This window comes from Hetaerina americana, unplaced genomic scaffold (genome assembly GCF_022747635.1).
Source record: "Hetaerina americana unplaced genomic scaffold, ioHetAmer1.1.p SCAF_2, whole genome shotgun sequence".
NCBI lineage: Eukaryota > Metazoa > Arthropoda > Insecta > Odonata > Calopterygidae > Hetaerina > Hetaerina americana.
In genome coordinates, this window is record NW_027286763.1 from 65,496 (window position 1) to 80,072 (window position 14,577).

General features: G+C 36.1%; 1 protein-coding gene across 3 annotated transcripts in view; it reads right to left on the reverse strand.

Annotated features, from left to right (window-relative positions):
- The window catches only part of LOC139687964 (zinc finger protein 585A-like), a 34,612-nt gene extending 22,498 nt beyond the window's left edge, over positions 1–12,114 (reverse strand). Inside the window, exons 1-3 of one of the 3 annotated variants that reach the window (XM_071585339.1) lie at positions 12,024–12,114; positions 10,280–10,368; positions 6,756–6,898 (exon numbers count right to left, since the gene is read on the reverse strand). In XM_071585339.1, the coding sequence (XP_071441440.1) occupies positions 6,756–6,898; positions 10,280–10,358 (222 nt within the window). In that variant the 5' untranslated portion in view covers positions 10,359–10,368; positions 12,024–12,114. Of the gene's footprint in view, positions 1–6,755; positions 6,899–10,279; positions 10,369–10,579; positions 10,762–12,023 lie in introns of those variants that run through there. The other 2 variants (XM_071585338.1, XM_071585340.1) reach the window with 2 other exon arrangements.
- Positions 12,115–14,577: the final 2,463 nt, after the last annotated feature.

The following is a 14,577-nucleotide window of genomic DNA, read 5'->3' on the forward strand; positions in this document are numbered from 1 at the left end:
ATGCCATGAAGCACACACAAAATCTGAAGACAAGTGTCACAGTCCACAAAACTAGTGCAAATAACTTTATTTCCACTTGATATAAAAATATTTATTCTATCCAATGATTTTTACTTTCAAATATAATTCATGCCAAGATAATAAGTACACATAATTATACCGGCATATCACAGCATACATGACTATGTCAGATACATAAAATTTGCAGACAAAGCATATAAATGTAACATGTGAAAATTCTTTTACGACACAACATTATTATTCTATACAATATGTCCCGAGTTTGAATGCACAAAATCCTTGAATATTATTTAAAAAAACAGGCAACTGGTTATGCAATCTGATGGCTAGGGAAAGTAGACTATTTAGTTCCAGTGCATTAGGATAGTAATCTGGGTAAGCATCATTTTTGTCTCCTAGTGATATAATTATGAATATATACTTTTGCTTGAACATAATGTATATTGTTTAATAAAAATATATAAAATGATAAATAAAAGCACATGGGATTTCAAGTTTTTTTGTTTTCAAACAATTTTCAAATTTTTTCAGCAAGGCTCGCAAAACTACATGTCACACTGGGTCAAATTACTCCCTGAACTTTTCAAAAGACATCTCCCAGTGTGGCCATGCAGAAATTGACGAAAGGAATGATCTCATCATATGTTCTGCAGTTTTAAATGCAATGGCTGAGTCATTTAATGTCCAAGTCCTTGGAAAGCATTCCACTCAAAGAGCAATATTACATGCAATACATGCTAATAATCACTTATTCCCCTGATAGTAGGTGATCTAATACCCCCTGCCACATGCTTAAATGATGAAGAGGGTGGCTTGCTTGGTAAGATTACGAAGTGCATAAGTATTAAAAATTCATTAACCCTTTGCACTCGGGTGCTTTTCTCTCGATTGCCTCAGTCTACTCGGGATTCAATTTTTTAAATACCCCAAATTAGCTAAGCATGGCACTAGAATGAAAAACTGGAGTTTATTTTCATACAAACTTATTTGGATTTTTTGACATAATTATTGATAAAATTATTGATAAACCATAATTTAAACTCTATAAATTTTCATGGTATGATATTTTTGGAAGCATTCACCAACATGAAGACCTGGTTTAGATTCACACGTCTCACAGATATACATAGTCTCTCTTCTTCCTCCTTTGATTTTTCGGTCAGAGCAAACGGCACAATCTTTATGTTTTTTGTTAGGGTGAGGTGTGATTATATGGAGTTTTCCATCTAAACGTTGCTCTATGTTTGTGCATGGTAACCTAACCCCTGGACGTTTGTGCACCATCTCGGAATTCTCCAAAGAGATTATGTACTAGTTTCCTTACAAATGTCACATGCGAGATCCATTTTTCATTTTTTCTTTGTTGGCATTCTTTATACAATATAAATGAATTTACAACACTGACCTGAAGCCCCCAGAAAAACAATTTACGCCACCATTTTAGAGTTTTCCTCATGAAACAGCTGCTGCTTTCTAATTCTTTGGAATACTTGTCCATCGTGAGGAGGGGAAAATCGTTCAGAACGAGCAACTACTTGCTGGCAAAGCATTCGTCCAACTAAAGGGAAAGCATCTGTTGTAAGAGAACCCTCTGTCATTAGGGAAAACACCTGCGTTATGCTTCAAGAAACGTAAGTAAACCTCGGAGACTAAGATAAGGAAGGTTTTTTTACCACAGGAGGATGATGCAACCTCAATAAAGCACGACTCCAGGAAACGGCCTAAGGTTCTTGTTTTGCTATGAATATAATAGATCATATCTTGGACCCTCCTACTCAAGATTCCTGACTATGCAATAGATAGGGAAAGAGCAGGCCGAATGTTTGATGAGACAGCGGACACTAGGAAGAAAAGGAAATGAATGAGTCAAAACTAGAAAGCAATGAACTAAGGATCAGCTGACTGAGGTAACTTTACATTCTGGCGATCTTTTTTCAGGCACCGATAATCTCTAAAAGACATTGCTTTACATTTAGCTGACTTCCAAGTAATGAAGAGCAAACAATGCAAATGAAAAAGAACTTACAACACAGTAAATAGATAACAAAAAACATCTGCGTAGGTGGTGGCATCCTTTGGGAGACGGCATTTATGTCGACGACAACATAATGGGTCGATACTATTCATTAATAAAACAAGCCATGCTATTAATTAAGCTTTAAGTTTCCTTTTCCTTTCATGCAGATGATTACAAGGAAAGTTATTGGAAAAATAGACAAAAATCCCAATTCCCTTCGTAGTGAAACTCCGTGTCGAGTGTGGCTCGACATACGAGCTGCTGCCGCTGCTAACCGTGTCGAGTCACACTCGACATCCGAGTGGAAGAGGTTAATGCAAGTGCAAAGATACAGTAGAAAGCAAAAATACAGTAAAACTTCCCTGAGCATGAGAAAACCTCTTACAATGTGCATTCCAATTTGTGCGCTTTTCAACGATGCCACTTCACCAAAAAGAGAATGTTATACCATTTCAACTGCTACCTTTGAATTATCATGAACTATTTGGATTGCTTATTGGGTCCTTGGGAAAAAAATTGAAAAACAAATTATTTTGGGGAGATTTCTTTTTACTTTTCAACATAATCTCCATTTTGAGCAAAATACACTTTTCCTAGTTCTTACCACTTTTTTAAGCCATTCAAAAAGTAGAATTTTGGAAAGTCCTCAATATTGGCATCTGTGTTAAAGAAGACTCCAATGCTCAAAGTATAGTCTTCTGCGGAATCATTTTTTCAAGTTGGGAAATAAAAAAAACACTGGAGGTCAAATCTGGTGAAGATGATGGGCATTGTTACAACTTGAATTCTAAGTTGAAAATGTTACCCTTGAAACTGAGCAGGTGTGCATGCATTCATTGCCTTGATGAAGAGATTTTTTTCTTTAGCAAATGAGGACCTTTTTAATCTGTATTTCTTCACTAAAACGTTACAATATTGATGCATATTGTTTGTCCTTTTTGCAAACAATAAATTCGATAAATAGATAAATCTGTATGCATCCCAAGAAATGGTGGCCATCGCCTTTGGGCAGATTTCACAACCATCTTCCCCTTCTTTGGAGCTGGATAACCTTCAGAAAGTCACCTTCTTCACAGTTTTTGTTCCCTGGCGTTTAGTCATGTATCTGCATTTCATCCATACTTATGCATCAATGCAAACAATCTTGTCAGGATTGTGACAAAAAAACACCAAAGCAGCCTCCGAATGGACCACATAATTGCATTTATTCTCCAATGAGAGCAAACACGGCACCCATCTTGCCGAAGATTTTGCTCACACCCAAATGTTTGTGCAGAATTGAAAACATTGTGCCTCATGATATTCCAGCGGCCTCAACTATTTTGCCATCTTTGATTGGTCGATCACTCGCAACCACCTTTCATTTCGGAGGAAGTCACTTCCACTGGACACCCCAAAGAATATCCACATTTGTGAATGCACGGCCCAGTTTAAACTGATTCTGCCCAATTTGTAGACAGTCGCAAATGCGGGAGCAGATGTGCCACGGACTTCTTCTCACTCTGCTTTCATCTTTTTTGGTGGCCGTTGAAATAGAAGTGTTCAATCACCATAAGAAACTAATTTCTTTCCATTTCTTTAAATGAACGAAAGTTTGTGGCTTTGACTATTGAAATGAGTTCACAAGATAGATATGGGTGACACATTGACAGCAGTCCAGTGAGAGATGAGGCTTACCAAAAGCCAACCTCTTCCGATACTATACTTTGCCACCTCTTGGATTTTCCCAGGAATTATTGAGAGACCCACGTAATTTGTTTAACTTTAACCTGGAGATAAGGTTCAATTGTCATAGTTTTTACATACACGAGATAACACCCAACTAGCATTGTTAAAAAGAAGTCACCGCCTTTGTAAATCTGACGGATGTCATGGCTTCAGGAATATTCCCTCAGGAAGACATATTTTCTCTCTGAACATGGATTCATAAGGACACAATACAAATGAACTTAAGGGGGCTCAACATGTTTAAAAAATGGTATAGGGCCCCCACATGTTTGTGGTTTGCTTTGTTATTTAATCAATTACAACAGAAATATTTAGACATTTTTGACATTATTGTCCCCTTTACGCATTTCATATTTGGCACATAATGCCCTTAAAAGCAAGAAATGACACAAGCCACCTCAAACCTACAATGAACTAGGTAAGCAGGAAACGTTGGCCAAAATCTAGAATTCTGTTGCCCCATCCCTAATGGCTAATATACATAAGAAAACCTATGCTTAACTTTTACTTTCTTGACTGGGAATAAGATGATGAGCAACTGCCAAGGTAAAGGAGGAATATGCACCGCCACACATCCTCCTTCCTCCCAATTATCTCTCTGTGCTGGCCAAAGTAGCCTCGAGGTAATGTCTCCAACTGCCAACCAAGAGGTCACGGGTTGAATTCCCACATAGGTGGGTTTTCCTCCACATCGGGCTTGGGTGTTTGTAATTGTCTTTAATGTAATGTTTAGGGACTAGGTGGAAGAAGGGACTTTAAAATCTAAATCATGCCACAGTAAAGATATTAAATAAAAAATATCACAGAAAAATCAGTCACAGCCACTTTCCTCTGCAACCTAACCAAATAACTAAACTTAACATTGTCATTTAAAATCCTAAGTTCTTTCAGGGAACTGATGACCAAATCCCCTCTCACCATCAATACAACCCAGCTAGCTGTTAATCATAATCCTCTTCCGCGTTTGGGAATAATCAAGAACAAGACAACTATCTTTACTCATTGATAAATGCACAAAACTCAATGAGGAGGCTGTACAAGTCAAGTCACATAAGTATGTAGACTAGATAAGTTCTGGATTGTTAGCACTCGGTGATATTTTATTTCTTGATCAACTAAGAGCGCCACTCCCAAAAAGATAATCATGAAAGCCCCACCTTCCCCCAGAGTAATACCACCCCCCCCTTCTCCAAGAGACTGAAGAAGGGGGAGGCGAAGATTGGTACATGGAATCCCTCTCCAATACTTTGACATAGCAGCAGACCTCGCATTGTAGGACAAACATTGACCCCTGGATTTTTCTACGTAGTTCACATTGATTTTCATCATAATTCTCAATATGGGCCCAATAAGACCAGCTGGGAGTGTTACAGAAGATTCCAAAAAAGATTGTGATGGTGTTGCCTTTACAAGATAAGCAGGTTATTTTGAACAAGCTTCACGAAGAAATTCAGCTGCATCATTAGCACCACAATATAAGTTAAATTAATCTACGATATGAACCATTTAGAAGGCGGGCAACAAAATTTGATGCACAATTAGTGCCAGTGGTACTTCCTCCATTTGAAGATGAGTTTCTCAATATGTATCGCAGCGACAGACAACAATGCTTTCCTGAGAGTTCCTTTCTGCCCTGTCACTTGATTCACAATAAGAGGAAGCTTGGGTTGGCATGAGGTGGGGTCGAGGCAAAGCCATAGGGAATTACATATGGCAACATCCATCTTGTTCTCTTCCCTTGGTTCCACTTTAGTCCGAGTCATGTATGGTCAGCCACGGTCTGCAATGACCCTTTCTCCAAAGCCCCTCAACTCAACCAATTTCAACCCACGTAAACATCACCTCCACACTCCTGATCCCTTTTCCCACACCCCTTGTCCCTGGCACTCTTCCATGGGTCCACTCTTGTCCCAAGTGGTCACGGAGGATGACAGGGCGGATCGAGATGGTGCGGTGGCTAATGTACTGGCTTCCCACCGGGTTTGAATCCTGGAGACAACAGATATTTTTCAGTGGCATCTCCATCCCTACTAGAAGTGTTTTTTGGAGAGCACTTTAGGGGAGTACGATGTCCATCAGATGGGACCTTAAACTGCGGACCCCTTGGCACCTTTTGATAACAGTAGGCTAATGCCGACACCCAGTTTCCCTCCACCCTTCATCCTTTCCCATCCATCCCTAACAGCACAAGTGACCTTAGCTGTCGGTCGCCCCCCATTAAACTAATACTCCTAGGATGGCAGCGATTGAAGTCAGATGACTCCCAGACTGCCTCGAATGGAAGGGGGTGAGAATAGTCTCAGTTGAGAAGCACACAGAATTGGACTAGAAACATTTAGGAAAGAATTGTAAGTGTGACAGTTGGCCCAGTGGAATCCTATTTCCGAATTTTATTACAAAGTTTTTAAACTGAATGTAATTTATGCTACTGAATGTAGTGGTTTTTCGAAATTCAGGGAAAATAAAGCCATTTCATTAATTTCGAAATTCCTAAGGAGCTTACTTTTTCCAATCATGTATTCATTTCCTTAAGGCCAATGATTCATCCCTCAACGCACCCTCAGAGAAAGTAACTTCTGCAATCGGGGAGGTCTTAGTGTGAGCAATTTTCATATTCTTTGCTTCTTCAACAGTGTAAAATACAAAAAGATTAACGGAGTTATTGGTGGCTACGATTTTGGCATTCATTCTGAAGACCTTATATATGAACAATAAGACCATGTTCAAGACCACCATGGCATGCTTAACATCCCATTTTTGTTTGATGTTCCAGCAACTGCGATCAAAAAACTCTTTTAAGTTTAACCCAGAACATCCCACTATGTTAAAGCTAACAGAAATTCCAAGATCAAACTTGATTTCCAAATACTGACTAGTGTCAAAAGCGTGGACAATGATATTTTGTCTAAATTATGGTACCTAAAACAATTAAATAAAATATTTCACAAATTTTATTGGTCTTGCATTGTACCTGAAACTTGTGACTTACCCATATAGGTAAAGCAACATTGATTTTCTTAGCTAAGTTCAGTTTGACACCATCTTCTCCATAAATGGACACAGCATCATTATTTACAGTTGCACACAGCCTGCAATACATCATTTGGTTTGCATCATGGAGGCTAACAACATCTGGAAAATATTATAGCTTTCCATTAATTATCCATTGATTACCACTTAGCAATAAAACTAAAAAAAATGCCTACCAGATTACAATCTAAGATCTAATGTCTATCAAATTTCAAAGAATTTGGAACATGGAAATCCCAAACCTTTCGCTGAGAAAGAGAATTTCCCAAAGAAAGAATAATTGAACAAACAAGACATTCAAAAGAAGATAATATCAATTACATTGCTGCCCCTTTAATTTTAAATTGAATGCAGTTCCAGTAGATCATTTAACTTCAAATCAAAACAGACACACTACATGAAATCTACATTTTAACTTTATAATATATATATATATATATATATATATATATATATATATATATATATATATATATATATATAAATAATTACAGCACCACCAGGTTTTAATATGTCTTATTGACTGAAGGTTCACACTAACTTTTTGGATAGGCCATAACTCACTTTCATGACCACTAGTTAAGTTCAAAAGCGACCTTAACACACCTCAATAACCAACAGAAAATGTCAGTACAGTTAAAATACCCACATTCACTAATGAGCAATCTTACTTGTCTTTAAAATTGGATTTATCGGGAATCTCCCAGTTAAGTTAACGTTCACCGTAAATAATGACTGGATGTCATGGGACATTAAAAAAGGTATACGAGAAAGAAAATTATCCCCACGAGTCTCAATTCTTGGTAGTTTTGCATTTCTACCTTGTTCTGATAAAAATAATGTTAAAGTGTGATACTAAGTTATAATTACAATGTTTGCTTGAAATCCAAGGGAGCTTTTAAATAGCTTTGGTCCTCAGTTCATGCCATAAGTTTGAGCAATAATGGCTCTGCTTTTTTGCAAATACATGTAATTAAAAAAACATTTGCAAGCTGGGGAGCTAGCTTCCCAACAGGTGAACTGTGGCTCAAAAAATTCTTACACAGACAACTTACGTTATATGATGTATAATAAAGTTAGTTTTCACCATTTTGGTAGTCGTTTACATCTTTGGAAAATTCTTACCCTGGCATTCCATCATTGAATGAAGCACACTTGAACATAGAAGGCCGAGTAACATCTCTTAGAAAAGTTTATTTACTCTAAGGCTAAATGGCGTGCCATTCAAAACTACAGCTATTAGCATTAAAAATTAAGTGATTTTCTGAATTTGACATCCATATTCCTTGATAAGGATATAAATTCAAAGGAAAGGTAATCAACATTCTTAAACATCCTCCTGAACTTTCTCACAACCTTCCTTTCATCCTCATCATGTGCATTTCCTCTTTTGCACAGACAACCAGTCTTCACTCAATCTTTCCCTAGTGACAATTTCAGGCCTTGTTATGGTATAGTCTTTCTCAGTAAATTCAATGTAAGATAATGAGTAACTTTCATACTTTAATTAACTGTGACCAAGTGATGCCATACCATTCATTATTTTCTTGATTTTTGGATTCAGATTCCTGGCAGAATTTTCATAGGGCCAAGCCATTGTTTTTAGTCTATACTGCAAGTATTTCCAAATTGGTCTTCCCACAAAACTGTGAACTATGGGTTTTCCTTGTTACTAGCAAATAATGAGACCTATTATAAGATTTTGTTTTATGGGAATGTTTTGATAGCCTCTATTCCTAATTAAAAAAAAATTATTTCTCCCCTCCAAGGACCTTGCACATGACTTTATTTGCCACAGTTAATTTCCCCTGCCTATCCCTTAACTGTCTACTAACTGATTTTGAAGATATAAGAACATTTGAGGGATGTGGAACCTGTTACTGAGCAAGGTGGTGTTGTGTGACTTCCAGTCATATTTTGAAAGGCTGTTTTTTTGACAAACACTGTGTCCATCATTTGAATTTTACCAAGTAAATTTTCTATGTAAATACAAAACAATTGTTACCAGTAAAAAAATGAAAGATTTAATAAAAGATCGTTTAATGGAAAACTGTGTAATACAAAATAGGAATGGAGTTGCAAATAAATTAATCTAGTCTTTTTATCTATATGAGACTTTTCCCCTCCCTAGGTTGAGGATGGTATTTATGAGCAGGTTAAAGGTCCACCAGTGATGGAAAAAATGAGAGTGCCAGTACCGTACAGAAGGACCCCTTAAACAGTAGATTTTCTGCGGTTGCCAAGTTCCTGGGACCAGGTTTCAAACGCATCTTAAGTGAGACAGCCTCTTCAGCATTGTGATTTAAATTGGTTTAACTGTATTGCCATTGTTCACAGGACTTTGATAGCCTAGCCTCTTTTGGCCATTAGACACTAATTTCTGCACAAATCAATAATCAACCAAACTTCAAAGTTTAACAGGACATCAGGAGATAGAATTATTAAATAAGGCTAAAAAAAATCTTTTATAATGGGATTTAATAGAATCCAAACAATCTTTGGGTTGGTTGAATGACTGGAACTGATTAGGTCTTTCCCAAGGAATAATTTGATTTGGTCCACTCTCACATTTTTTCCCACTCTTCTTTTGATTTCAAATACCCTACGATTTCAAAAATTCTTAATTCCAGAGCTTTCCGCAATTCCACCTTGCATAATTAAATGGAAAGCCAAATGGATTTCCACATTGATTACTTGATATGCCTTTTCTTTTATTTCTTCTCCACACCATTTATTCATAATTTCTCTTGTCTATTATGCATTTATAATTACATTTTTTGTTTGGACATCCACGTCATTAATTATTCATGACGAAAGCTTGGAATTGATATTCTGAAGGAATACTTTCCATCAAAACAATGAAAACCTCCCAAAAGATACTCAAATTTAAAAATGAAGTTTTAATCATTCCGATATTCATAATAATGAAATCATTATCCTTTTGAAGCTCAAATACAAGACATACAATAGTATTTTAGCTTGAGGTATGAATGTGCAGTAGGAATAGTAAATGTTCTCCCCATCAGAAGATTATAATTAAGTATATTTTAACCAAATTAAGAAAGTTACCACTGAGGATTAATTCAAATGAAAAAATGCTTTTACAATGGACTTCTTGGAGCATAAGAAATAGCGAGGTAAATAATACAACTTGTGGCTCAGCAGATAGAAGACTCAAAAGTAGAGAACTTCATCATTGTAACTTAAAAATGTAAATTACAGGCTGGGTAAACGTGGAAATCAGGAGATAACAAATTTAAAAAAAGGTTTCCACAATCATCATGGAATCATCATATCAACAGGATATCATCGAAAAGGAACAATTCTCGATACTAAATTTCTAAGAGGAAGGCATTTATCACAGTCCATTACATATTTGTGACAAGATACGGAGGGCAAGGCTTAAAAGCCACCATCCTCATCCAATTAAAAGAAATTAATTCACCAACATAAAATAACATCAGGGAACACCAATGAAATTACCATTAATGCAGATGTTGGTCGACCTTCCCAGCGAGCTTTCATTCTCCATTCTCGAAGGTTCCTCATTCCAAGTCTCCATTACAGATGCTCTTTCAACAAATCATTTTAATTATTAATAACCTGTACTAAATTAGGAGCATAAATAATCTAATTACAAATGCTAAGTAAATGAATGTTGGACTTTAATATCTTTAAACGCCTAATCAAGCATTAGGGCGCCAAAAAGAACATTCACAAATTGACAACAAATAGCATTGGTTTAATTGGCCGTTTGCCATTGAGTAAATTAGGATTGCTTACAAATTAGAGATTTACTATACTTCATAACGGTGAAAAGTATATTAAATACATCAGTTTTATGGACTGATCTGTTAGATTAAGACCTTCACTGAGTGACACTTAGATGTGTCTAACGAGCAATCAGGTTAATAAATATTGCTGTCTTAATTCCGCTTATATTCAATGAATAGAAATATCGCCCACTCTAAAATGGCAGGATTGCATGCCATAATAATTATTACGCTTCGTTATTGTTTTATGTGTAACTATGAGGGCGCGATAACCATTATTGCTATAGGAACGTAAAATTACTTTTAAAACGCATAACTCGAATAAAATTTGACACGACCCCTTAATATCTTATATATATTTATTCAAACTGGGAATGATATATCGGCAAAAACCATATTAAACCAGCAATTACTAAGGATGTAACTTAAAAAAAGAACCGTTCATAAAAACGACTCCTCGACACCATTCGTTTACGATTCAAAAAGAACGAACCTTCGCTATTTCACTAACAATAACTTGTGACCTATCACTGAACCACGGTGTTCATGAAATGATGATCAAAAACGAAGGACCTATGCATTACGGAAAATGCGTATTGTGCCTAGTTAAGTGGCATTTGCTTTGAGGGAAGAAAAATTTCTTTAACTTGCTTGGTAAAAATGTTTTGAAGAAGTCTACTCATTCTGACAACTTCAAATCGCAATAATTATAAGTCCACTACGATATCATAAGGCAAAATTTTCAATTCTTACAGGGCCCTTATTCATCCAACATTTCCCTATTTTGACCATTTGCCAAGGGCGTTGACAGTGAACTGCTCCCGGGATTTAGTCGTACTACTAACTAGAAATTGGAGTACATTTAAATGGGTTTATACGAGAGGTCGATCATAAAATGAAAAGCTTTACGAGGCTAAATTTACAAAGGCGCTGAAAGTGTTAATCCTCTGGATTACAATGTACGAAGACACAGCTTAACGCATTAATAATTTTGTCCGAGGAAAATAGCAATGAATAAATGTGCCATATAACATCAAGATTTCATTTGCGTAATTTACCTGGTAAAATAAAGTACTTCTAGGTTAGTATGGATTAATTATTGGTTATGGCATTATGAAATCACGATATGTAGACAAATTAATACGCTTATGATTTTACATGACGATATAATGTCTATGATAACGTGATGATAGTTACGCGGTATCTTAATGACCAACTAAACTAGAAAACTTATTTGTAACAGAAATATTCTTTTAAGAGGTATTAACAAACCAATTTAAATGGCAGGATATTAACATTATTTAATCATGCAATCGACTTTCGTCAATTCACAAACATCCACGAGAAAATTTTGAATTTAAGCTTTCAATTACTCATTTCATATTTCCCCGACAAGATATTGCCCAAGCTTCGTATGCTGACCTTAATAATCGTTCATACTGAATGTGGCTCACCATGGTAACGTATTCATTTCGACGATCGAGTCATTGACATGAACCAAATCACATGAATCGAATCATTAAAATAATTGAAAATCCCATCTCAATTACTACGATGTTCGTTCATATTTTTAGTGAAACATGCGATGTATATTTGGACTGTACGCGGATAGATTCATGTTCACCTTCTTAGTACTTACAGTAATTCTCTATAAGTCTAAAAATTGAATTATATCCTGTCTACAGATACCAAACGTTTTCTCCGAGGACGTTTGATTCAATTTCTCGTTCTTCGGGTTCTTCCTTTGTTACTGAGGCAACGTGCCAACACACTCCTTCCACCAGATGTCTCCTCCTTTATCTTCGGTTTCGCCTCAATACTAACGAAACGTAGTGACATGTGCGGACTGGCGGGGTGGAACCAAAGTAGCAATACATATACATACGTAGTTTCACCAATAATTTAAAAAAATAAAATATTTTGTTCCGTAATCTCCAATTTCAATTAAAATTACATATTACCTGCGGCTATTTATGAACAATGATGTTGAAATTAGCACTTTCTTCCCTACCCTATTGATTACATGGAGCATCTTCTCCCACATTAAGATCTTTATTACACGCTTGTTTTGATTGAGAAACCCGCTCAGAGATGGCGATGTTTTATAGTGAATCCTTAATGTAGTTACACTTTAAATTGATAGATGATATTCCATCATTTCTTTTCTTTGCCTTGATATTAATTTGGTGTACTGTGTTCACCGTTAATATTATTTATAACACAAAATTTATTATCCAAGTGATATAGACAAAGTCAATAAAAACCAGGGACCTAGAGGAAAATTTAATGGAATATATTTTGTTTTGTAATATCACCAAAAGTTAACACAAGAAAATAACATTGTATAAATAATTTTAAATAAATCTCGTAAAAGTTAGCTAATGCTGTATCTCAAGTATAAATAAGTAGAACACCGAATGGAAATCCCTTCTGAAAGTTAATAGAATATTACTCCTCATGATTTACACAGAAACGTATGAAATGAAACCCCATTTCAAATAAATGGCTACAGGACATCATTTAACAAGTCTGCATATATTTGTGCCCTTGAAAAACTTAGAGCAAATGCTTAATATAGCTGTTAGAGAAAAATATGTATCTGTAAACAAAAAATGAAACGACCGATAAAACATTTTGGATAAGAAATTATATTAAAGCAGCTGAAGGAGTTAGGTCAAATAAAAAGATCGAAGGCGGTTCCCATCCTTAAAGATGACTGCAAGAAGGCCAAGAAAGAGTACGCTACCCTTATAAATAATTCAAAAAAGGCTAGTAATTATTGTTTTATTGAAAATGCCGAAAATAAAACGAGCTATGTGGGATATTGTAAACTGGAAAACTAAAAGGGACACTGTGGAAAGTATGGTAAACCTAAGGCTAAAAAATGAAAATGGGGACCGAATTTCCGATCCAGAATGTTTTGCTAACTTTATAAATACTTAATTTATATACATACCCTAATCCTTAAACAGGCCAAGCCAGTTGTGAATCATGCTGATTTTCAATGGAAAAATCATTTATCCACATTTATTTCTGTATTTCCTGTCACAGGAAAAGAATTACTGAATGTTGCATGTAATCTTAAAAATAAGCAATGTACTGGAATTTACGATATTCTAGTCACGGTTATTATAAAATGTATCAATATTGAAAGGCTTGTTGATTATATTGAATTAATATAATAAATTAACCTTCCACAAAAGGAGAGTTCCCAGACCTGCTTAAAATATATAAAACTAAGCCTCTGTTTAAAAAGGGAGACAGGGAAAATGATGGGACTTATCGGCCGATTTCGCTGCTGCCTAATTTCTCCAAAATTATTGAACATTTAATGAAAGAAAGATTGATATTCTTTATGAAAAAGTTTAAAGTGTTAAATTCAGCACAGCTAGGTTTCCAAGAGGGAAGAAGCTCCAGATCAGCTTCAGCTTGTTTCATCAATAATATTGTGCCAGGCTTAGATAATAATGAATTCACTGTGGGAATCTTTATCAATCTCTTTTGAGCCTTTGACTGAGTAGACCACCCGTTGTTACTGGAAATAGAAGAACATGGAGGAATAAGGGTAATAGCAAACAGATGGCTTAAATCCTACCTCAAAAACAGACACTAGGTAGTGGAGGTTATAGGTACCTACTGCAACAATATATCAAGCAGTTACTTATCCACTACAGAATCAACAAACTTTGGTGTGTGGCAAGAAAGTATTCTTCGTCCCATGCTGGTCTTAATTTAAATAAACAAGTCACTACCTACGACTTTTTTTTTCCGCGGTCCGGTACTAAGCCCGACAGCGTGTGAAATTCACACATCAGGTTAGGGGGGCCAGTTCCTGTCCCTGTGCCGGTTATGGTTTCCCAGGAGGATCTGGTACCTGAAAAATCACATAGCTTGGGTGGAGCTGCAGGTGCCCAGAGAGCCTTGCCCAGGAATCAAACCCGGGACCCTCCAATCAGCAGTCCAATACTCTACCCCCTGGACTACTGCGACCCACAAAATATATACATA